This window comes from Palaemon carinicauda, chromosome 16, assembly GCF_036898095.1.
Source record: "Palaemon carinicauda isolate YSFRI2023 chromosome 16, ASM3689809v2, whole genome shotgun sequence".
Lineage (NCBI taxonomy): Eukaryota > Metazoa > Arthropoda > Malacostraca > Decapoda > Palaemonidae > Palaemon > Palaemon carinicauda.
In genome coordinates, this window is record NC_090740.1 from 62,536,483 (window position 1) to 62,561,876 (window position 25,394).

General features: G+C 43.7%; 1 protein-coding gene across 2 annotated transcripts in view; it reads right to left on the minus strand.

Moving 5' to 3' along the window:
• Window positions 1-25,394, minus strand: part of LOC137655745 (very long chain fatty acid elongase 4-like) — a 339,356-nt gene that overhangs the window by 195,254 nt on the left and 118,708 nt on the right. For both annotated transcript variants that reach the window (XM_068389809.1, XM_068389808.1), the window contains one exon: window positions 16,591-16,778. In XM_068389809.1, coding sequence (XP_068245910.1) covers window positions 16,591-16,778 — 188 coding nt within the window. The remainder of the gene's footprint in view (window positions 1-16,590; window positions 16,779-25,394) is intronic.

A 25,394-nucleotide genomic window follows, 5' to 3' on the forward strand; every position in this document is an offset into this window, starting at 1 on the left:
TAAAAATGTTTTATATATATATACATCAGGAGTCCTGAATGAAAGCAAATAGGGGCTCGGGGGCCCCGGGTGCTTGAATGATATCAAGATATGATAAAAGATTTATATATCAATATCATGATAAAAATGTTTTCTATATATACATTATGAATCCTGAAGGAAAGCAAATAGGGGCTCGGGGGCCCCGGGTGCTTAAGTGATATCAATATCATGATAGAAGATTTATATATAAATATCATGATAACAATGATTTATATACGTACAGTCTGTAAGACAAAAGATACAAGAGTATCTTAAATGAAAGCAAATTAGGGGCCCGGAGCTTAAATATCTACGTATATAAATGTCAATATCATGATATAAATCTTTTATATATAGCCATAAAGTATATTGAATGCAAGCAAATCGGGACCCGGGGGGTCCGGAGTGCTTAAATATCAATATCAAAATAACTATTTTGATTGTAAAAGGAATTGAAAACAAGTCAGACCGTAACCGTGATCATATCAAAAGAGGGAAGGGAAGGTCGAGCACAAGGATCGTATATATAATATATATATGTGATTAATATAAAGTTAATCCAAGTAAGAATGAGTAACGTTGACTCCGGAGGCGCAACTAAACAACTCGACCGGATGGTAATGTATAAAAGCTACTTCCGGGGATCCCGTAATGAAATCTTAATATATATATATATATATATATATATATATATATATATATATATATATATATATATATATATATATATATATATATATATTATATATATATATATTTATATATATATATATATATATATATATATATATATATATATATATATATATATATATATATATATACATATATATATATATATACATATATATATATCCATATAAGGTCCGCGAGGTGCGTGACACTAGAGGGGGAAAGGGATCTTTAACGGGTCCGTGACGTGCGGGACCGGGGAAGTAGCACGTACAAAACTAAATAAATAATATAACATAACAAAGCACCACGGACCGAGCCGAAAACTTCCCGCCGATCGTTGGTCAAACGAGCGACGGAAAGATAACGACTACGACCGGGTAGAGTAGTGGAAAGAGTAAGTAATGTACGTTAATGTATAATAATAGTATGCCTCACAGATCAACGGGAACCACCCGTGCAAAGCGGATGCCCCCGGGAAGGGTACATAGCGCTATAAAGAGACGCAAACTCGATCGGGAGAGAGAGAGGGAGGGAACCCTGGGGTGGGGTATCGGCGGGAAGAGGCTAGGAGTGGGGCGACAGCAGGTATACCAACCTGCCAGACCCACAATTGATATGACCACGCGGAAGTACTAATAACACTATAATAAACATAACGCATGGTAAAATAAGATAGGAAGGCATGCTGGATGATAATAATAATAAAATTAGCTAAACATCAATCGTAAAACAAACGAGGAAGCGAACATGAGACAGGAGAAAATCAAGCCTGACGGCGCTGGGAGTAGGCAGGGCTACTAACATAACATAGGGTCAGTGAAGTGCTAACAAAATGAAAACTAATATGTAATATCTGACTCATGAAAGCCCCTCGAGCTAATGCAAGCAAACGAATGACGTTAAAATGATAAGCAAGTCCGTGGCGTGCGAACGTAAATAATCCAAGTATATGTGAAATAGAACGCCGAAGGCGATCAGGCATGCCAACCTACCGAAAATACGCACACGTATATGTAATAACTGGTATCATAAAAACAGGACAATATAAAATTAATACGGTGTGTGAACCGTGGATATCCATAAGGTTCATAACGAGAAACAATCAGTATGGAGGACTTATTGAAAATCGTTAAGAACGAACGAGAGAGAGAGGAGGGATCCGAGCGCCATGAAAGACCCAAGTGGGATCGTGAAAAATAAAACTGTTATAATATAAGCAAAAAAAGGGCAAGGCCCCCTCCAAAATCTCAAAACTCATAGATGTGGTACTTAACTTAGATGGAGTGACATTGGAGTCCGACATCTTGAGGTAAATCCAGAAAAAACCAGCGAAATTCACACACTAAGGCAAAATAAGGATTAAATAGTGGTGCTATGAAAAAGGAGTGACATCACTGGCGTGGGATTGCTAGTAGTAGTAGGATGTTGAACGGCACCTCGCTGTTCGGGGATGTTGACAGGAGATATCTAAATGGTGCGAGGCCTCTGGTTGTAATTTATTCAACGCCCCAGTAGTATACCGACACCTTATTAATGTGAGCGAGCTGGGTTCAACCTAGCATTCCTATACAAATTTTACTCTGGTAAATTCATAGCAGTTTTTACCTTAGAAATAATGTTAAAGGAGCATTTCACTGGGCGGCACGGGTCGGAGCCCAGAAATGGTATAATTATACTATTAGCAAAACATTCGATATTGCTCTGCTTTTATCAGTCAGCTGACTTTGTCCTTTTAATTTTTCCCTTTAACTCTGGGTTGAAGAATTATTTTTATTTCTTTTCTTTTATATGTGTGATATGGCCTCTACTTCTCGCCAAGTATCTTTAAAAGAAACAGTAGTTACAAATAAAGTGAAACTTCATTTAAAAAAAAGTGACAGAAATAGACAAGACATGTGTTCATGTGGAATACAATAAGTATATGAGGGAAGTTGATAAGTTTGATCAGCTACGCTCAACATATGCTTACAAAAGAAAGTCAGAAATGGTACCAACCAATTTGGCATTTTATCATTGAAGCAGCATTAGTAGACTCAAACATATGCTACAACATTCAGAATCCTACTGCTAAGTTGGATAAAAAAAAAAAAAAAAAAAAAAAAAAATCAGGGGAAATTATTAACACTACGTTAGAAGGGTATAAGCGGAGCAAAACTCAAAGAAAGGGTAGATTTTCAAATGCAATGGAATCTAGAATAACTGAAGGGCATTTTCCAGCTCAATGTGTTGACAAAAACCACAAACCCCAATGTATTATATGCTCCATCTTGCCAAAGAATTGCTTGATGAAAGATAAAGGCAAATGTAAAAGGAGGCAGACAACTTATTTTTGTGATCAAATTCTTAAAAAGCCCCCTCTTTTTATCATTCCATGTTTTGAGACATATAATACCCATAAAGTGTACACAAAGCATTACTAATGTGGAGAATAAATGTATGAGTCCATGATAAAGTGGGTGAAGGATTATTAGTGGAATTGATAAAATCATCTTTGGAAAGGAATTTTTGTGATTTTTCTTAATTTTTACCTATTTATCAAAGAATTTAAGGCCTAAAGATATAAACTCGGGTGAAAATATTGTTAAATCCTAAAAACAGAAAGGTTATAGAATACAAAAAATTTTAATTTTTAGTGAAAATGTGCACAGAGCTGTGCAACATCCTATTTGAATATCCGCAGCGAAAGGGTTAAATGAGTGTTACCATGGTGACACTAATTCTGTTCAAAATCCCAGGTGTGGAATTATACAGATAGCACTAGTGCCATGTGTTTGTAATACACAATGTCGACAGAATGTAATCGGTACAGAGATCATGACAGAAATTTTATAATAAAAATTTTTCGCTTCAATCTGAGAGTGGCACTCACCAGTTCTTTTCCTTTCAAGAAAAGAAATATAATCTCTGTATTCGTTACGTGTATAATTCTATTGTCATACTACATTCGTTTTACTGGGTAACTCATTTAGTCATTTATTAGGAATAAATGTCTATTAGAATGTAGTGCGTCCGAATTCGCCCAACAATTGCATGTATAAATGCCAGAATTCTTTGACTTACTAAAGTAAGCATTTTTCATATAGTTGTATGCTCACAAACAATAGATATAAGAGACACTGATATTGATTCGGCAATATGTACAAACTATGAGACTGTTTGTATACAGTATTCAGTGTATACTGTACTTATGTTTGTTCATACAATATATGTTAACCTTGAGACCCCCTTTCTACTGTCTAGAATGACTCTTCCCTGCAGGGGGCAGGAAGCACCAACATCGTTTATGATTAGTGATGATGACGGATAACGGTGACGTCATTTGTCACAATTGGTCCACATGACCATAGAAAGGTTATTCCAAGGTTAAGGCACTGATGGAAATCCACAGATACACTAATACTCTGGTATGCTTCCATCAGGACGACATGGCTTGGGGCCAAAAACCGGATTTTTGGGTGAGATGGCCACGTCGTCCTGATGGACCCACCCTTCTTTTCTAAAGAAAAGATCTTCACAGTATCCCTCCCGAACTACTGTATCTGTAGCACCATGCTCAATGCTACATGGAATGTCCGCCATACTGAATATGGCGCTGTTGTCATACTCAATAGTAGTATGAGAACGGGGGTAACCTTGATACGGCTCCCCTTCTATTCTGCCACACCCCCTCGAAATGTAAACGCTATTAGGGGTGCAGATTGCTATGTGGCGTGTCAAGAATACGTCCTCTGATATTATGCGATATCATTGAGAGAAAATTTAAGGATATTCGCGCCAGGAGTTATAATTCTGGATACCTAAAGGTAAAATTCTCTGGGAATATCACTGTAGTACATATATCCCTTAGGAAGCTACTTTAAGGAACTTCCATCAGGACGACATGGCCATCTCACCCAAAAATAGATTTTTGGCTTCGCTCAAAATCCGTTTTCCATACAGTTTGTTTATAGACCTTATTATTAGTTATAAAAGGAATATGCATCTCTCTCTCTCTCTCTCTCTCTCTCTCTCTCTCTCTCTCTCTCTCTCTCTCTCTCTCTCTCTCTCTCATGGAGCTAAAAATATCAGAAAGAGCAAGCCGAGGTAGATTAATAGTGCCAAAAAATATACCAGGAAAACTAAGGAAGGCGCACAGGACATTAATCCACTACGCACCAGCATCGATAATGCAGCGACTATTTAATGTGCTGCCTGCTCATCTAAGAAACATATCAGGAGTGAGCGTAGATGTGTTTAAGAATAAGCTCGATAAATACCTAAGATGCATCCCAGACCATCCAAGACTGGAAGATGCAAAATACACCGGAAGATGCATTAGCAACTCTCTGGTGGATATACAAGGTGCCCCACACTGAGGGACCTGGGGGAACCTAAACAAAAAATAAGGCAATAAGGCTCGCGCTCTCTCTCTCTCTCTCTCTCTCTCTCTCTCTCTCTCTCTCTCTCTCTCTCTCTCTCTCTCTCTCTCTCTCTCTCTCCGTATTTTGATTTTTAATTCAGTTAAATCTTAACATTTCTTTGAAAATTATTAAAAAATTCTTTATATCATTATTCGATGTTTCGATTATGGAAATAGTAATGCATCGGAAGGAAATCACTTGATTTGCCTCTCGCCTTCCGCCAGAAATATGACATCATCAGACTTTTTTTTCTTAAATTTACGGTAAGTTATACTAATCTCATAACTAATGATACAGACCACTAATACACTTGATTTCGTTACTTGGTGTTTCGATGATAGGAATGTTGTAATAAGATTACTCGGTAACACAATGAAAGGAAATCATTCGGTTTGTCAGCGCGCCTCTGCCAGACACGTGACGTAAACTCTTTGAAGAATGACTTGCAAAATATGTAAATTAATTTTCTTTTTTCTTGCAGGAAATGAAAAGAAAATGCTAAATCACCAAGCGAAAGTATTTCATTTTTATAATTTATAAGGAAATATAATATTATCTACAAAATATTTGTCCTCATAGTATACAGTATTTTCTTTAGATAAATATCGATCTATTATCAGAGATTAAATAAAATTAGCGTAGAGTGAAATTTACGTTACGTAGTACTCATGACAACCGATACAGACCCACAAAATACTTTGTATCATTACTTAATATTTCGATAGTGAGAATACTAATACTAATTGTTAGCCTATTGGAAGGAAATCACTGTATTGCCCAGGCGCTTTCCGCCGGTGATATGACGTCACTAGACATATAATATGAACTTGACATATATTAAAACTTTTTAATGTACAGTGAGCCCTCGCTACTTCGCGGTTCTACCATCGCGGATTCACCACTTCGCGGATTTTTTTCATAACGCATGTATACAGTATACAAAAATCACGGATTTTCCGGAAATTTCGAAAATACCGCAATGTGACTAATGGTGCTAGATTGGAGAAAGTAAGGAAAATTGAATCATGATTGATTTTCAATATAAATGAAACTTTGAGGAGCAACAAAGATATCATTTGTTAGAGACATAGAGAGAGGTAAGGAATGGGAGGTAGTGAAAAGTAGCCCACAGAGAGAGAGAGAGAGAGAGAGAGAGAGAGAGAGAGAGAGAGAGAGAGAGAGAGAGAGAGAGAGAGAGAGAGTGTGTGTGTGCGAGTTGTTTTAAATGTAACAAACAAAAAAATTTTATAGGTTATAACACATTGGTGCTTATGTAATATCAACTGTATACTGTAGACGGTTTGAATAAGTTAAGAAATGGTATAAACGATACTTTGTTAGTGTATTCGTACACTCTCAAGAGCGGCAGCTAGACGTCAGCTGATCTAATCACAGCCAAAAGTAAAACAAAAAGAAGTCAACAATACTCGATTTTTAAAACACACCCGAAATTTAAAAACAAAAGTACATGCTTTCTTAATGTGCAATTAACTATTTAAAGAGTAGCAATTTTCTAGAATAAAATGATGTTTCCCAAAAAATAGTGGTTTGCTGATGAAATCGGATGCCGTATTTTTAGCAACGATTGAAATGGATGTAAACTCGGCATAATTTTTTCGTTTCTATTCAATTGACACTAAGAAAACTAATTTTAGTTTCTTCATCTATATGTAAGTATTGTATAACACGAAGAGAGAGAGAGAGAGAGAGAGAGAGAGAGAGAGAGAGAGAGAGAGAGAGAGAGAGAGAGAGAGAGAGAGAGAGAGAGAATCAGCTGTTGTAATGGAATGCCGTGTTTTTGTTTCGTGAGAATTTCATCGCCACGACTATAACAACAACATACTGTACTGAACTTTACAGTATTACACAGACTACTGTAATATGATAAAGTAAAATATTTGTAATAACCTATTTTATATGAAATGGGGCTATTTTTTTTGTTTAAAATTTACATTTACGTACGTAAAACAACTCTCTCTCTCTCTCTCTCTCTCTCTCTCTCTCTCTCTCTCTCTCTCTCTCTCCTCTCTCTCTCTCTCTCTCTCTCTCTCTCTCTCTCTCTCTCTTTCGTAAATTGTTTTCCTGCTTTGCTACGTATGTATGATTTTATATAGATACGGTAAATTATATTTGTAATAACATATTTTCTAAAAGCTTTTACTGTAATATCCTTATTCATCACTTTCATCATGCGCGTTAAATGCCTTCGTTTGTTTACTGAGCGTACTTTATGACGCCGTCGTTTCAGGCGGCGTCATAAAGAAAAAAATTTCATTTGGAAGTCCTAAGAAAAATTAAGTAAAACATCGGTAGGTAATAGCAAAATCAACATACTGTACTGAATAATCAATATAATCGATGCAAAAACTAACCTATACACAGATGTGTAAATGCGTTTGTTTCTTCATTATGATCAGAGATAAACGTAAACAAAGCATTGGTTGCCATTTTTTATCGTGCTTTTTGGCGTGTTTAGGAAACGCATGATATAAAATCGCCTTTAATATTTGTGCCTGTTTTAGTTTAGGGTACTGTAGTACATGCATTAAGTGTTCTGTATATTAAAGGGTAGTTTGTTAACAGTACTACGTACAAGGGAAGGTTTTAAAAGTCTGAATATACATGTTAAATAAATAGGTAAATATGGTGTCACTACTTCGCGGATTTTCACCCATCGCGGTCGGGTCTGGAACCTATCTACCGCGATAAACGAGGGTTCACTGTATTTTCTACTGAAAATAGATAATTTATATTAACAATAAAAGAAAATCACAAATTTTAAGTAATTTGTATTTTTCCTAACAGTACTTACCTCGAACTACTTTCTTAGGAGTATCTGGGATCTCCTCCCATCCGACCAGAGTTTTGTGTAGTTTACCCTATTCCCGTTTTCTATGAGGGGTAACCTCAGGCGGAGGGATACGTGCCCTGAGGCTAACCCCGGGTCAGAGAGCATGCTTGCTCAGGTCTCGACCTCCAGTAAGTTCTCTGGTCGCGTCGCGATATCATCTCGACGCTCTCCTTAACCCAGTGCGACCCTTTGTGTCCCCGACTTCCCTTTGTGTCTCACGCGGTCCCCACGTGATACCTTTGTGCTTTAGCTTATTCTTTCCCTCTGCGTTCCTGTGTCTCACGGTGCGTTACTAGCGTGTGATGGAGCATCCCCGTCGTTGTCCTGGGCCTATGGCTGGTAAATCGTGTGGTGCTTTCCTGTCGAAACCTGAAGTAGACCCGCACTCCTTGTGTTCGTCATGTAGGGACAGTGTGTGTTCCCCTACGGCCACGTGTCCGGAGTGCGTGTCCTGGAATGAGGTGCAGTGGGTGCGTTACGGCACCAAAAAGAAGGCGCCGAAAAGGTCACTGAAGAAGCCGAACGTCTCTTCTCTCACTTCACCGGGCGTGTCGTCAGACCGAGCCTCCCTACCACCTTCCCATACCAAGAGTAGGGGACGAGGTAAGTCCGTTGCGGGGAAGAGGCCTGTGGCCCTTCCCCAGGAGTCAGAGTTGCAGGATAGTGGGGTTGTGGTGTCATCCCAGGCCAGTGAGGGGCCTGAGGTAGGGTTGGGAGTGTATGCGGGGGACGAAGCCCTGGTGCAAGCAGGGCCCGTCTCCTCAGATGACCTCATGTGGGGTAAAACTGTTCCTACCTCTTCTCCCGCCTCTTGGGCGTGCTTTTCAGGGGCTTCTGCAGCCGAGGGTGCCGCTGAGAGAGAGGACTCGCCGCCATCGGACTCCCTCGCGTGGGTACCGCCGAAGACGCCCTTCAGGTCCCCGTTGAGGATGGAAGAAGACTTTGGAACCTGGTCCTCCAACGAAGAACGCCCGCGCTCGCCTTCAGCTACACTTCCGGACGTCTTCTTCCATCGAGCGCCGAGTGGACCTCCCAACGGCGCGACGCGAGTCGGGCCCGCCGGCGAGGTCCTACAGATCGTCGGGATCTTTGGCCGAAGCCCTTTCTTGCTCCTCGGAGGACGAGGCCCGGAGGAAACTTCATAGACGTCGCGAGAAGTCCTGCAGGAGACACTCCCGTTCTCGCTCCCACTCCAGGTCCCGCCACGTGGGTAGACGGTCCCAATCCCCCAGAAGAAAATATAGGAGAAGTGGCTCCCCGGGGGAGGACTGGGTGGTCATCCCACGCAGCAAGCTCATCGAGTCGTCGGCAGTGCCATGCTCCTCAAGTTGGCACCCTAGGACTCGTCCGCCGGAGAGATACACATCCTACAGCAGATACGATCGACAGAGGGAGTTGTCGCTTCAGGTCCCAGCGGACAGGCATAAGCCCGCGAGGGTTCCGGCTCTATCCGCCCAGCGGAGAGAGTCGCCCCCTCGGTCTGGCAGCCTCGTCCCGACCCCCAAGTTATCTTTGAATCGGCAAGATCGTGAGAAGCGACTCCTAAGTACTCCGTGTTGGAACAGATAATAATTTACCAAGATAAATTAGTTTATTTTTATACATGAAAATAGATTATTTTCAAGGAAATATTCGTCCTATTTCCGATAGATTTGTGAAGTCATCACCCTGAAAAAAACGCCATAAAGTTGAATCGTTATAAGTCGCATAGGTCGTAAGTCGAGTACTACCTGTATATAAAACCATAATGAGTGTTTCATATATATAAAATGTAAACACAAGTTTAAGAATATGAAAAATGATATTTTCATTATAAAATAAATTTTTGAATATACTTACCCGGTGAATATATAAATAGCTGACGTCTCCGACGGTCGACAGATTCCAAAAACTCGCGAGCGATCGCCATGAAGGCTGCCGGGTGTGCCCACCAGCGCCGACTATCGGCCAGATACCGCATATACTTCTCAACCAAACCAGTTCTTCTCAGTCCGTAGGGTCTCTATCGGGGAGGAAGGGAGGGCCTTTAATATTATATATTCACCGGGCAAGTATATTCAAAAATTTATTTTATAATGAAAATATCATTTTTAAATATTAAACTTAGCTGGTGAATATATAAATAGCTGATTCACACCCATGGTGGTGGGTAGAGACCAGTATTAAAACAATAAAGGCGTATATGCTCAAGAGTTTTTGAAAACTATTCAAAAAACAAACTTAAGTATAGGTACCTGGTAAGGAAGCTGACTCTGATGATTACTCTGCCTCATTAGTCCGCTATCCTCACGAAGCCCAGCGATCCTCTTAGAATGCTGAAAGACTCCCAGGAGCTGCTATATCCAGGGTGAACACCCCTATAACAGGACCTCATCAATACCCTTAATCTGGGCGCTCTCAAGAAACAATATTTTGACCACCCGCCAAATCAAAAAGATTGCGAAAGACTTCTTAGTCTCCCGTACAACCCAAAACAAGATTAAAAATTTCAAGAGTAGATTAAAAGGATATTGGGATTAAGGGAATGTAGTGGTAGAGCCTTCACCCACTACTGCACTCGCTGCTACGAATGGTCCCAGTGTGTAGCAGTCCTCATAAAGAGTCTGGACATCTTTCAAGTAATATGAAGCGAATACCGACTTGCTTCTCCAAAAGGTCGCGTCCATAATACTTTTAATGGATCTATTTTGCTTAAACGCTACTGAAGTTGCTATCGCTCTAACTTCATCAGCCTTGACTTTAAGTAAATTACGATCCTTCTCACTTAAATGAGTGTGCGCCTCCCGAATCAAAAGTCTAATAAAATAAGACCACGCATTCTTAGACATGGGCAAAGAGGGCTTTTTAACGGAGCACCATAAAGCCTCTGAACAACCTCGTAGCGGTTTAGTTCTGGATAAATAAAATTTAAGAGCTCTAACGGGGCACAGCACTCTTTCAACTTCATTCCCCACAATCTCAGAAAGACTGGGGATTTCAAATGATTTAGGCCAAGGACGAGACGGAAGTTCATTCTTGGACAAAAAACCAAGTTGAAGAGCACATACAGGTACTGCTTTATTAGTGGAGAAGCCGATGTTCTTGCTAAAAGCATGTATCTCACTAACCCTTTTAGCCGAAGCCAAGCTCACCAAAAAAAGTGTCTTGAGGGTAAGATCCTTCAGGGAGGCTGAATTTAATGGTTCAAACCTGTCTGACATAAGGAACTGTAGGACCACGTCCAAGTTCCAAGCAGGAGTCGAAATATGACGCTCCTTGGAAGTCTCGAAAGACTTAAGCAGGTCTTGGAGATCTTTGTTATTAGAAAGATCCAAACCCCTATGCCTGAAAACAGATGCTAACATGCTTCTGTAGCCTTTAATGGTGGATGCAGAGAGGGAGCGACCGTTTCTCAGATAAAGCAGAAAATCCGCAATCTGCGCTACAGAGGCACTGGAAGAGGAAATAGAGGAGGACTTGCACCAGTCTCTAAATACCTCCCATTTCAACTGATAGATCCTGATGGTAGAGGATCTTCTAGCCCTCGCGATTGCTCTAGCTGCCTCTTTCGAAAACCCTCGAGCTCAAGAGAGTCTTTCGATAGTCTGAAGGCAGTTAGACGAAGTGCGGGGAGGCTTTGATGAAATCTCTTTACCTGAGGCTGTCGCAAGAGATCCATCCGCAATGGCAGACTTCTTGGAACGTCTACCAGCCATAGAAGTACCTCTGTGAACCACTCTCTCGCGGGCCAGAGGGGAGCAACCAACGTCAACCTGGTCCCTTCGTGAGAGGTGAACTTCTGCAGCACCTTGTTTAGGATCTTGAAAGGTGGAAAGGCATAAACGTCCAGGTGAGACCAGTCCAGCAGGAAAGCGTCTATGTGGGCTGCCTCTGGATCTGGAACTGGAAAGCAGTAAGTCGAGAGCCTCTTTGTCAGTGAAGTCGCAAAAAGATCTATGGTGGGTTGACCCCACGTCATCCATAGCTTCTCGCACACAGTCTTGGGCAACGTCCGCTCCATGGAGATGACTTCTCCTCTTCTGCTGAGGCAGTACGCCAAGACATTCATTTCTCCTTGCACAAATCTCGTCAAAAGAGAGATGTTACTTGCCTTAAATGGAGTTCCTTCTGATCCGTGGACCAAAGACCCGAGCATTCCTGACTGTCCAGTGGAGCTCCCTAACCCAAATCCGATGCATCTGAATACAACACATGGTTTGGGTTCTTGATCGCAAGAGAAAGACCTTCTCGAAGTCTGATGTTGCTGTCCCACCAAGTCAGACATGTCTAGACTGAGTTGGAGATTGGGAAAGAGATACTCTCTAAGCCCTTCTCCTTGTTCCAATGGTTTAAGTGAAATTGGAGAGGGCAAAGGTTGAGTCTCCCCAGAGAGATAAACTACTCCAGCGATGAAAGAGTTCCCACGAGGCTCGTTCAAACTCTTACAGAGCAACTGTTTTTCTCTTGCAAGCGACGGACTTTTAACAGAGCTTGTTCCATTCTTGTGGGAGACGAAAAGGCCCGAAAAATTCGACACTGTATCTCCATTCCCAAATAAAGAATAGTCTGGGATGGAGTACTGTAAGTTACGACTTCTCTACGTTCACTATGAGACTTAGCTCCTTGGTTAGGTCTAATGTCCATTAGAGGCTCTCCAGACAGCGATTTAATGACGACGCCCTGATTAGCCAGTCGTCAAAATAAAGGGAGGCTCTGAATCCTCAAAAAATGTAGAAAGCTTGCTACATTTTGCAAGAGCCTTGTAAAAACAAGAGGAGCAGGAATGAGGCCGAAGCACAGTGCTCGAAATTGGTACACTACTTTCCCGTCCACAAACCTCAGATGTTGTTGAAAGTTTGGATGAAACGGGATGTGGAAGTATGCATCCTGAAGGTCGAGAGAGACCATCCAGTCGCCTTCCCTTACTGCTGCCAAGACAGATTTGGTAGTCTTCATCGTGAACTTTGTCTTGACAATGAACACATTGAGCGCACTTACATCTTAAGTACTCCTGCTGTGAACATGGCTGCCAGATTATTGGAGCCATCGCTGATAGCCTTGTTCATGCATGACATAATTGTACAGCAATACATTGACAGCTGGAGAGACCTTCTTACTTAAGGCTCCCAGGGACCAATCCAACAAATAAATACTTCAAACGCTCGAAAAAACTCCTAACAGGAGATGGTCTAGCTCTGAAGCAGACCATAAAATCTTGGAGCGTCTCATGGCTAGACGACGAGGAGAGTCCACTAGGCTTAAGAAGTCTCCCTGGGCAGAGGCAGGTTCTCCCCAACCGAGAACTTCTCCTGTGTCACACCAGACGCTCGAGCGAGAAGCTAATTAAGAAGGAGGAAAAGCAAAAGCAGACTTTCCTAAACTTCTCCTGGATTCCAACCAGTCTCCCAGTAAGAGCATGGCTCTCTTGGAAGAACAAGAGAGAACTGACTTCGTAAATGTAGGAGTCGAAGAAAGTCATGCCAAGAGTAAACTCAGACGGCGGAGCAGCCGTTACAAAACGAGTAGGACAAAATTTCACTAAAGAAATTCATAATTATAAAACAAGGGATTGTTGGACCACCCTAGGATACTCCTCTTCTGAATGACTCCCCAAAGGTACATTAGTTGAAAGGGGGTCATCAACTTCTTCAGAAGGCACATCATCTGATAGATCTAAAGTCTTGCGAGAAGGAGATTTATATTCAGAATGACGTGAAGGCAAAGCCTGACAGGCTACATCAACTTGTATAGGAACAGAAGTTAAAGTTGGAGGGTCGATGTCACGTTGTGACTGCAGAGAATGTTATTCTACTACACGTCGTGACAGAAGTAACTGACGTTCAAACGACCCATAGTAACAGCGGAGACTGCTGTTCGATGCTATGTCGTGACTACGATGACTGACCCTCAACGTCACGTCATGTCTACGGTGTCTACCGCTCAACGTCACGTCGTGTCTGCGGTGTCTGCAGCTCAACGTCACGCTGTGACTGCAGTGGCTGACGTTCAAAGCGATCAAAGTTACATCGAGATTTATGCTCCGCATCTCGTTTAACAGCAAAGCTGTCACTAGGGATAACGTCAGCATGGCGTAACAAAGCTCGTTTAGAAGGTTGAAGACCTGAATCACGTATCCCAGAACCGTGACGTACAAAAAGCAAAGGATCCTTTCGCACAGGAACAGGATCGTAAGCTTCTATTAAAGAAGAAAGCTTTAACAGCATATCTTGCAAAACACTTAACTTCGGATCAACCTGTGAATGCGGTGGCTGACGTTCAAACGTCACGTAGTAACAGCGGTGACTGCTGATCGATGCTATATCGTGACTACGGTGACTGACACTCGACGTCACGTTGTGTCTACGGTGTCTACCGCTCAACGTCACGTCGAGTCTGAGGCAGAAACGTCTGTACAGTACATGAAAGTCATCGCTATGAACGGGACTCTCATGATGACTACAGCTAGGACGTTGAACTTGTTCTGAAGGAACTAATAAATGTTTCAACCGTCTCGAGACCTTACGCCCAGGCTTTTAAAGAGACGAATCATCGGAAGACGAGGAGAAACTTCGTCTCTCCTGTTTTATGGCAAGGACGTGCTTGACGAGCAACGTCTGATACCTTTGAGGGAACGTCTGTTCGTTGGTTTACACTTCTCACTCCCTTAGGTCCTACGACATTGATTCTCCCTGGTGCAGGGGAGCCTGAAAGAGGTCTCGGACTAGGCAAGCGACAAGCACGAACAAACGAACCCTCCGCAACACAGAACATGTTTTTTGCACTTTCTTCACTGATATCGCATTTTTTAATAATTTCACATTAGACATGAATAAAGCTGATTTCCACCTGAAGCACGCAATTCTCCCTTAAATCAAAAAGGTTAGAATTGCGAAACAAGTCGTATAATGTAAGCACATTAGTACAAAATGAAACACACATGCAAAAATCAATAAACATATACATATACAGTATATCGAATAAAACGGAAATATATAAAGTTAAAAAGATCAGTGACTGGGGATGAGACTAAAAACTAGTTCACTAAGGACTACGTTTTCAATCTCTCACCGTACAGTGCCTTGGGATGAGAATAAAAACTAAAACGTTTTATCCTCTCTCCCCGTACAGAGACTTGGGACGAGAGTAAAAATCTGAATCGGGAACAACGTTACTCGCTCCCAAACTCCTTGTACAAAGACTTGGGACGAGAATAAAGATCGGATCGTTCTCTCTCTCTCTCTCTCTCTCTCTCTCTCTCTCTCTCTCTCTCTCTCTCTCTCTCTCTCTCTCTCTCTCTCTCTCTCTCTCTCTCTCTCTCTCTGTCACTCACAAGAGAATGGCTCCCTCACTCTTCGTCAATAACAGGTTATTTGACTAAAGGAAAAAACTGAAAGGACTAAGAAATTGAAAATTAACATGTTCCTTTAAATTAGTATCTAAAAAACTTCAGTTTGAAAGAAGAATGAACAAAACGTCAAAATCGATTTACTCTTTCTGCAAAGTGAAACCGTGATTCTCTCTTTCTCTATCGTAACGATAGAGCGCAAATTGCGTAGCATAAATAAACCAAACGTTAGTTCATCTTTGAAAAACAGCACGAAGACTATTCAAAGAATAAATTTCTTAAAATATTTTCTAAAAATATTCATCTCATCACTCTTACAGAGCAACTGTTTTTATCTAAACAAAAATAAAAGTTGAATGGGCTCAACGTTGTTTAACTTCGTTTTCGAAGTCAGGACCGCCTACAAAGAATAGGTAAAGGCCGCTTATAAACAAAAACATAAAATTTATCTCGGTGTTTAGTATAAATGGAAAGCTAATCGAAGAGGCCTAATAAAGGCGGGTGAGATATAAAACATATAGAGGTAAATCTATAAATATCAACAATAATTTATAAAGTGATAAAATAATTACTAAAAGCCTGTAACACACTTCCGTACACTGAGGGAAGGGTCGGCCATCTTTTCTCTATGGAAAAACCAGAGCGAGATTAAAAAAGCAAGGGCAAAAACTTTTCCTCTCCTTTCAAAAGCATTTCTTTTGAAGATAGTATTGAATAATCCAACACGGCGAAAGCAATAAAACCAAAACCAAGTACTTCACCAATCGGTAGAAAACTCGAGGTCAAGCGCGAGCGGAACCAGTGTTGTCTTTAACACCGACAGAGAAGAACTGGTTTGGTTGAGAAGTTTATGCGGTATCTGGCCGATAGTCGGCGCTGGTGGGCACACCCGGCAGCTTTCATGGCGATCGCTCGCGAGTTTTTGGAATCTGTCGACCGTCGGAGACGTCAGCTATTTATATATTCACCGGCTAAGTTTAATATTTAAAAACAGAATTAACTGTTAAACAATATTATGGCGAGTCTTAACAGCAGGAGAGAGCGATGACATCTGTCCTCTACTGAGCCAGAAAGAAAAGAGGGTGCTCAGCCCAGGTATGTGAATGAGTGGGGTCACAGACTTCCCCTCACCTCTCCAGCTAACAAACGATTGGGGTGGTTATCCCTCGCTGAAATTCTCAGGGCTTGCTTTCAGCTTCGCCGAAAGTAAGATCCCCTACAAATAGTAAAGGGTTCGTATTTAGTGACGGAACAACTCTAGCTTCCATTCATATAACAAATGATGCTACTGTATATAATGAAGAAAAAGTAATTCTTACCTCTACACCAATATAAAGATTGAGCAACATTACACCCAGGTTATAGATGATAAGTGGAACCCTAAGATTGAATGGCTTGTAAGGGGCCATGATCTTTGGTCCCAAAACTACCATAGTCAAATACACTGCAGCAATGGCCAAGGTAGGAATTGGAGAATACATAAGGGGCCAATTCTTCACCCTCTCATCTGTAAGAAAAAAAAGAAGGAAATTAATAAAATGCAAACATGGCATTCGGAGATAATTTGTATTTTTCCTAACATTACAAACCTTCAGCTATTTATTAGTGGTATTACTAGCCATTAAAATTTAGTGAGGGTTAACTACCCATTCCGCTAGTTAGAGGGTAGAGGGGTAGCTAGCTACCGCTTCACTCACACACCTGTGACTGAGCTCACTTTGCTTGGAGGAAGACTTCAAGGGGGATAGGGTCAGCAGGTAAGTTTGTATAAATAGCTAAAGGTTTGTATCGTTAGGAAAAATACAAATTATCTCCATATTTGTCATTTGTTCCGTAACTGGAATACAAAACTTTGCTATTTATTAGGGGTGACTCACCCATTAGGAGGGTGGACATCCCTGCCAATCGGACTTTTTGGCTTTACCTGGGAACTACATTTTTAAGTATGTCAGTACCAAAAATAAGAACACCCAAACACCTTGCTAAACCTTGCTATGGTAGGTCTGCATCCTATGCAAGCTGTGTGTTGAGATAAGCAGTGTGGCTGTCAAGGTAAAAGTTATTCCGAGCCTTTATAGGAGATAACTGAAGTAAACAAGACTTTCCCAATACCACCTCGCCAGGGTTTGAGGACGCAACAGTACTGTCACAATACTAGGTACACAAGGGAGCATGGTTTACCTGCAATGGTTGAGGTTAGCTTGTGCAGTGAACCCAGGCTGCTGCATTCCAAAAAAGAGGGGAGGATGAAGAAAAGATGAAAGAGCCAGTCATTTCTTTTCATTCCCACAGACTAAAACGGGGTAACAGTGCTCTCAACCTTCAGCTACTTATCCAATAAGGAGCTTGAGGTATTAAATCAGCTGTTGTGCAGTCACCACAGGCTCTATAGAAAACGTATCGAGCATCCTGTGGGTCACGTGTTGCAGGTAATGGGCTGTGAAGGTTGTTTGGTGTTTCCATACCACAGCTTGTAAGACCTACACCATGAAGTAATTTCTTTTGAAGGTCAGGAACATAGCTACGCCCGACATCGTGGGCTTCAGGACGACGTAAAGGAAGAAGATCTGGATTCATCGCATGATCTATGACCCTGCAAATACATGAAGAAATGGTGTTTTTGGTGATCATCTTGTTCCTCACGGTGCTGACGAAAAGTGCGGGCACTTGGGGGCGGGCTGCTGCTGGTCTCTTGAAACTGCTGATGGCAAGAGACGGCCTTCATCTCTAAGAGATTTATGTGGAGGTACTTTTCGGACTCTGACCAAAGGACTGAGGTCATGTGGTGCTGCACGTGGGCCGCCCCACCCTTCTTTTGATGCGTCTGAGAACAGCATCAAGTCTGAGGGGAGGACGAGAGGATCTACGCCCCTCCGCAGGTTCTCGTCTGCCACCCACCACTCAAGGTCCGTCCGTTCCTCTGGTCCCATGGGAATCAGAATGTCCGGGGAACTGAAAGCCTGATTGCCCGTGCCCTTTAGTCGCCACTGGAGGGATCGAATCCTGAGGGGGCCATTGGGAACTAGACAGGCCAAGGACGATATGTGTCCGAGGAGACATAGCCACTAATGGGGAGGGAATTCTTCTCGTCTGAGATAAGGTCTTATGACCTTTTATCAGCCTCGTTATTCTATTGTCTGATGGGAAGGCTTTGAGGAAATTGATGTCTAAAATCATTCCCAGGTATACTGGTCTCTGAGTGGGAAGCAGGATGGACTTCTTGAGGTTTGCAATGATTCCCAGATCTTGGCAAAGCCTCAGAAGTTTGTCTCAGTGCTGAGGAAGGGTTGCCACCGAGTCTGCTTGGAACAGCCAGTCGTCCAGATAATGGAGGAGATGGATGCCGATCCTGTGTACCCAAGATGACACTAGGGCAAACACTCTGGTGAAGACTTGGGGTGCCATGGAAATACCGAAGCACAGTACACTGAACTGGTATTCCCTGTTGTATAGACTGAATCTTAGATACTTCCTTGAATAGGGATGAATTGGGATATGGAAGTATACATCTTTTAGTTCCAGTGGGCACACTAAGTCCTGTGGTCTTGCCGCTTGTCTGACCGTATCTGCCGTCTCCATGCTGAACGAAGTTTGTTTGACAAACTTGTTACTAGCTGAGAGGTCGATGACTGGTCTTCAGCCTCCAGATGCCTATTTCATAAGAAAGAGACTACTGAAGAAGCCTGGGTCATCATCTAGGACCTCCTGCAGAGCGCCTCTCTCCAATATGGTCTGAACTTCTGTCCGAAGGGCTAGCCCTTTGCTGATTCCATCGCAAAGGAGTCTAACGACACTGGATCCTTGATCAGCGGAGGGAGAGATGACACGAATGGGATGCGATACCCTGAACAAATCACGGAGACTGTCCTGGGAACGGCCAAGAGTTGCTTCCACCTGTCCAAGCAACTTTGTAGGCATCCCCCTACTGGTGGAAAAGCAGGGGAAATGCCTATCCTAGCGTATGCAGCCATGGCCAATTCCTCTAGGATGTTTTCCTCCCCTGGAGGACTTTGAGCCTTTCTTGTCTTTGGATGGAAAGGACTTCTTAGAAACCTCTTTCTTCGCTGCTGTCTTGCTCGTCGAGGCTTTGGGCTGGTTAGGCTGCGGAGCTGGTGGTCTGCAGTGCCGGAATGTAAGGCCCAATGAAGGAAGGAGTTCTGGTGGGACTTCCTCCAACTCTCTGCAGCCTGTTTAATGTCCCTAGGCTTGAACAACAAAGTACCCTTAAGAGAGGAGTTCCTGAGCCTTACGATCTCGGCATTAGGGACTTGTTGATGGAACCTCTCGGATTACCGAGTCCCTGTGCTTGATGATGGTGTTTGCCCACAAGTTTGATACCTGGAAGGCCAGGAACTCGATTATCCGGGTACCAGAGAGGAGGAAGTTTTCTATCGCCTTCCTGGTACTGTACTTTCCTTGGAGAAATCCTCGGTCTGTACCAAGATTCCCAAGGACCCTAACCATAGATCTAGCCACGAAATAGCCTGCATGGCATACTTCGCAACCTTTTCTTGGTTGAGGATCTCTGTCACCGAGAGTGCGACCTGACGGCTGGAGAGTCTCTAAAGGGAGACCCCCTTAGTCAGCTCTTCCAGAATATGGTGAAGTTGAAGAGCTGGTCCAGGCTCCTCCAAGACCTCATAGTACCTCCTTTGCTGGACACGAGGAGGTGGCAGGAGCCTGGCGGATGAGCCCGAACGAAGGGAGAAGGAGAACTAGGAGAGCTGGGTGACGATCTTAGAACGGACACTCTTTACTCCCTGTGACCCGGGCAAGGCTGCATTGGACTTAGTGGGATTTTGAGTGCCGAAGACATGGTCTAGGACTGTCTCTTTGCCTTTCTGAGGGGGTATCTCTGGGTCAGAAAACCCATTGAGAACTCTCATCAGAGTTAGAACCTGCCAGAAGGTGTGTTCTGACTCCTTCTGTTTCTCCCTTGAAGCGGGACTGGCAGCGAAGCCTCCATCATCCAACACCGAGAACTCGTCTCGGGGTACGTCGCGGTCGTCTCTAGGGTGACTGACTGTCATGACCCCCTCTGGTGGTCTAGTGGTCCTCGAAGAGGACTTCGGCATCATTTTGGAGTCCTTTAACTCCTTGTGAGGAAGAAGATATGCTTCCATCAAGGAAGGCCTGGATGGTCTGGACTTCCTGGAAGCTTCCAGAAACGTGAAACTATCGTCACAAGGGGTCTTCCTCCGAAGGTGGCGGGGGGGGGGGGGGATCTGGCACTGGTTTCTTGCGTGACTCCCTTGGCTGTGGTGGCACAGAGCCAGGAAAGTGGGGGAAGGAGAACCGGAGAGGTTCGACCTTGTCCATGATGGCCTAACAGGAGTCAGCTTTACCCTAGATGAAGATTCAATCTCAGGAACTCCTCTTTACTTCCTCAGGGGGGGAGACATTCGAAGTATTTTGCCATGCGTGTACTGAAACCGAAGAATGCTGGAGGTTCTCAGAGGCTCCCGTGGTGCGGGCTGAAAAGGAAGGCCCAAAAGCTTGCACAACTGCCCTGACGATGGCTCCAAACCAGGTCTGCTTGCTGACATTGGTGCTGTCTTAGAGGTCCCAGAGGATCCAACTCCGATGTCGATGATCACTGCAAACTAGCACCCTGGTGTACCAGCTGCAGCAGGCAGACCTGGTAACCCAAGGATGGCCAAACCTGAGAAGGAGGAGAAAGTGACATGGACCACCCCGTGTGAAGAGGCGGGGCTGCTTCGCTAGGGGGAAGCAACACCGTCTCTCGAGGTCCGAGTTTGTCCAAGAGTTAAGTGGTCTGCACTACTGCTCGACGATCCACTAGTGGAGGCTGAACGAGCAGGAGCTTCATGGAGCCCAGCTGAACGTTTGGTGAACTAATCTCTCCTGGGGAGTGCGGAGAGCATCCCCAAACCATCTCCATCTACCCCTCATCATCATCTCATCCACATATGGCACTCGAGTAATCTCTCTTATAGTTACATTTTTGTGCTCAGGCCATGTCGTCCTGATGGAAGGTTCCTTTAAGTAGCTTCCTAGGGTATATTTGACTACAGTGATATTCCCAGAGAATTTACCTTAAGGTCTCCAGAATTCTAACTCCTGGCGCGAATATCCCTAAAGTTTCCCTTTAGGGATATAGCATAATATCAGAGGACGTATTCTTGACATGCCACATGGCAATCTTCACCCCGAATAGCGTTTACGCTTCGAGGGGGAAAGTGGCAAAAGACAAAGGGGAGCCGTTAATAAGGTACCCTTTCTCCGTTACTATTTGAGTATCTAGATGGCGCCATCATCGCCGCCATGTTTCATGTTTATTCCTTTTCCTGTAGAGATCTCGCTCGGTGATTTTCCCGGTTGCTCACGTTATTGGATCATTTTGGATTTATCATGCAATCTCCAGCCTCTTCTGCCTCTGGAAAGTTGAGTATTTGATCTTTACATTGTATAAATGTTAGCTCTTGCCTCTTTGTGAAATTAAATCAAGTTAAATTAACTTATGGGAGAGCTGTTGCCTGAACCAAAGGCGTCATGGGCGCTGTCGTTCGTAACGCATGAGTTATTTAGTTAGCCAGAACGACTTTCCCGGTACAAATAGCATAAAATAATGTTAGCTATTTAGTCTTCATTGCTAGGAGTTATTTATATTATGCCGATAGTATTCGTAATAGTTTCAGCGATTTAGGTAACCAAACCTTGCTTACGCTAGGCTTCCTAGCCTAGGCGTTTCAGTTTACTTTCATGCATGATATAGTAGACATTCCTAGTGTTATAAAATTAAATGAAGGTTTTTAGGCTATTTATACGTGTAAGATATATTGATTGCATAATAATTTCCTCTTCTAAAGATAGTATACGAGAGAGTTTCGGTGATTTAGGTAGTCGATTCTCGCTGCCACTGGGCTACTAGCCTAGTGGCTTTAGTATACTTTCATACATGTTCCCCGGTTACCCTCGCGTATCGTTTTATCAATTCAGGCGGAAATAGATATCTCCTAGAATTATTATATAAAGCGATACTTGTCTCCAATGGAGATTTAAGGGTAATCCCTCCTTCCCTCTGAGTTTAGCCTTAGGCTACAACTCTAGTCAGTCGTGCCTCGAGTTGTCATTCAGGCAGGACTAAGCTAGGGCTTTCTGTCCCTTCCCCGTAACCGCAGATGGCAGGTCTTGGGTTTTGGTCAGAACCTCAGAGTAGATAGTCTTGTGCCGGCAGCTGGCCAGCAGGGTGAATAGTCATTCCCCTGTCGGATTAAGCTGCCAGCATAGGAGGCTAGACTGCCCTAGACCACACCTGAAGGCCTTATATGATATTGCTACCTTCTCCCTGTGGCCTAGTTGACTAGTCCTGTGCTTGCAGACCCTAGGCTGAAGAAAAGATATTCTTCTGCCGCCTAGGATGGCGCCAGCACTGGAACTCTGTTTCTCTCTTGTTTAGGGGGGGCGGCAAGATTGCAGCCGGCCCCTTTACTCTATTGGCAGACCCTGGGCTGGAGAAAAGATATTCTCCTTCCGCCTAGGAGGGTGCCGATACTGGAACAGTTTCTTTAAGGTGTGGTAGGACTGGAAACTCTGCCGGCTCCTTCCACGCCTTATACAGGACCCTTTTCCCCCTCCCACCTCTGTCCTTTAGTGATGGCCTAGCCATCGCAACCCTTTGGCCGTTGTCCTATAATCTCACTGCTTGCCGGCAGGTTGTATGGCCGGCTTGAGCCTCTGCGTGTAGTGGCCTAGTCGCTCAGCTTTCCCTTATGGACGCAAGGCTCTGGGAGTGCTGTGCCGGATGGGCAGGCTGCCGGCAAAGGATCCCTTTACTGTAGAGTGTTCTTCAGTCCTCTCTTGGACTGCCTTTCACAAACCTGTGGCCGGCAGAGACCGGCGATGGTTGTGGATGGATGGAAGCCTGTAATATATACTCTCCCCTTCCATTTGAACCCTCATTCTGGAGGTGGCAGTAAAGCAGAGCTCTTACATCATCCTTCACTCCTTGCTTTCTCTCTCTCTATCGGCTAGTGCCGCCGGGTACTAACCTAACCGGCAGCTGCTGGCCACTACCCTAGCCGGCAAAATATTGGCTGGACTTTGGCGCCGGCAGCCACGAGCCGCCGGCACAACTGATTTGGTCGGCAAGGCCGGCCGGGTTCAGACTGCCGGCCACTATCCTAACCAACAAGACGCCGGCTGGAATAGTGTGCCGACAGCCGGTGATATGCCGGCAGCCAGCAACCCGCCGGCAACCATCGCAGCCGGCAATGCGCCGGCTGAACTATGCCCCAGGTGCTAGCCTTACTGGCAACATGCCGGCTAGATCTACAGTATATATACACAGTAGCCAGTATATTTGCAGTACGGATCATGCAGCAAACAGAAAACTATAGTATAAAGTATACAGTAGTTAAATTTTCCAACATACTCTGTGTCCATGCGCAGTCTATTGTTGAGACCATACTATATAAGGAAAGAAATTTTCTTTCTATACACTAATAGATGCTCAGTTACAAATGACCCTCAATCTTAAACCTTTTGGAAGCTGGTATTAAGTTACACTTATCTATCCTTATAGGGTAGAACTCTTCCAATGGGCTTCTTAAATAGGATAATCCTAGGCTTTAATTTTGAGGGAGGTCACAGCAATTGGCTGGGCAGGAAACACATGTGTGTGTCTTTCCTAATTCATTTCTAGCTTACCTATCCTAAGCTATATGCAATAAAATGCAAAAATTTTATTAATAATGTTTATATAGTTTATCAAGTGAGATGAACTACCGAATACTCATTTTGTTTTCCTCTCTTTACAGGAAGACCACCCTAAGTGCCGCAGCGTCTTCTGCAATGTCTGGAGCAAGGACTTCTGCAGCCATGAGGAGTGCAGGGCGCACTCAAGCTGTTCCATCACCAAACGACTTCTTAAGTATTGGGACCCCCAGGTATGTAACGTTTGCAAAGCCTTGGTTACTGAGGCCTTTGATGACCCCAAGACAACGGAGTCACGGGATGCAGCACGGAGTACGCTGCGTAGATGGGTCCGTGGCTTCCAGAAGAACGCCACGGGGTTCTTACCTTCCGAATGAACGGATGTGGGCCTATCTTTTCGCTAAGGCGTCTCCGGATGCCATCATACCACAGCCTCACCCTGAGATCCCTTGTGTCCAAATTTCAGTAGATACGTATGTCTCGGATGCGATGAAGGACATCCATCTAGACGAGAGGATGTCAGAGGTGTCAGAAGACACTGAAAAGGACCTTCTTGCAGGAGGTCAGGAAGAAGAGTCTACCTTGGCTCCTGATACTGAAGAGGATGAAGTCGAATCGGTTTCTGTTTCATCGGTTCCAGCCCCAGAGCCAGTGCCCTCTACGTCCTCTGCTCCTCCATCTGATGAGTTGGGGAAGACTCTGTCTACCCTCATGTCAATGATGGAGAGGTTTCAGAAGCAGAGTGAAGAAAGGGAAGCTGCATTGAGGAAGGAAATACATCAGCTTGCAGCGTCCCGTGGGTCTCACAAGAGACTCAACGTGAAGGACCTTCCTTCATGTTCTGGCGTGAACCCGTGGAGGCATGCAGAGTACATACCTATGACAAACGGGAAAATATTTATTTCAGAAAAGCTGGGATCCGTCCACATTGAAGATGTTGACTTTTGGCCTAGCTTTGAATCTTACCCAGACTGCTTCGTCCATCGGAAGGCGGAACCTGCAAAACCTCAGGTTTTATTGGCTAGCAGTCTGAAGGACAAGGGCTTCACTAACTCTAAGGTGCCAGCCCTAAGTAAGAAACATCCTTCCTTTCTTGCTCCAGCTACTCGGGCCTTTCCCTTTATGGAAAAAGGGTTCAAGGCTGTAATGAAGGCAGTAGAAGCAAGGAAACCTTGTCCTACACTTGAGGAGTGTAGACCCTTATCCCTAGCTTTGCCTATAGACCATAAGGACTGGAAGGAAATACATCTTACCTTCTCAGTCGGGAAGTTGGAGGCGGATATTGCTGGACGCCAGTTCAGTTAAAACCTCCCTAAGTTGTCTGATTTTCTCTTGCGCAGAGAGCAAGAGAAAAAAGAAAGGCTTGCCACATCTCTATCCCTCCAGACCACCTTTGAGGCACTTGCAAGCGACCATAGAAACCCAGATATGTTTATGGTCGTGGCCA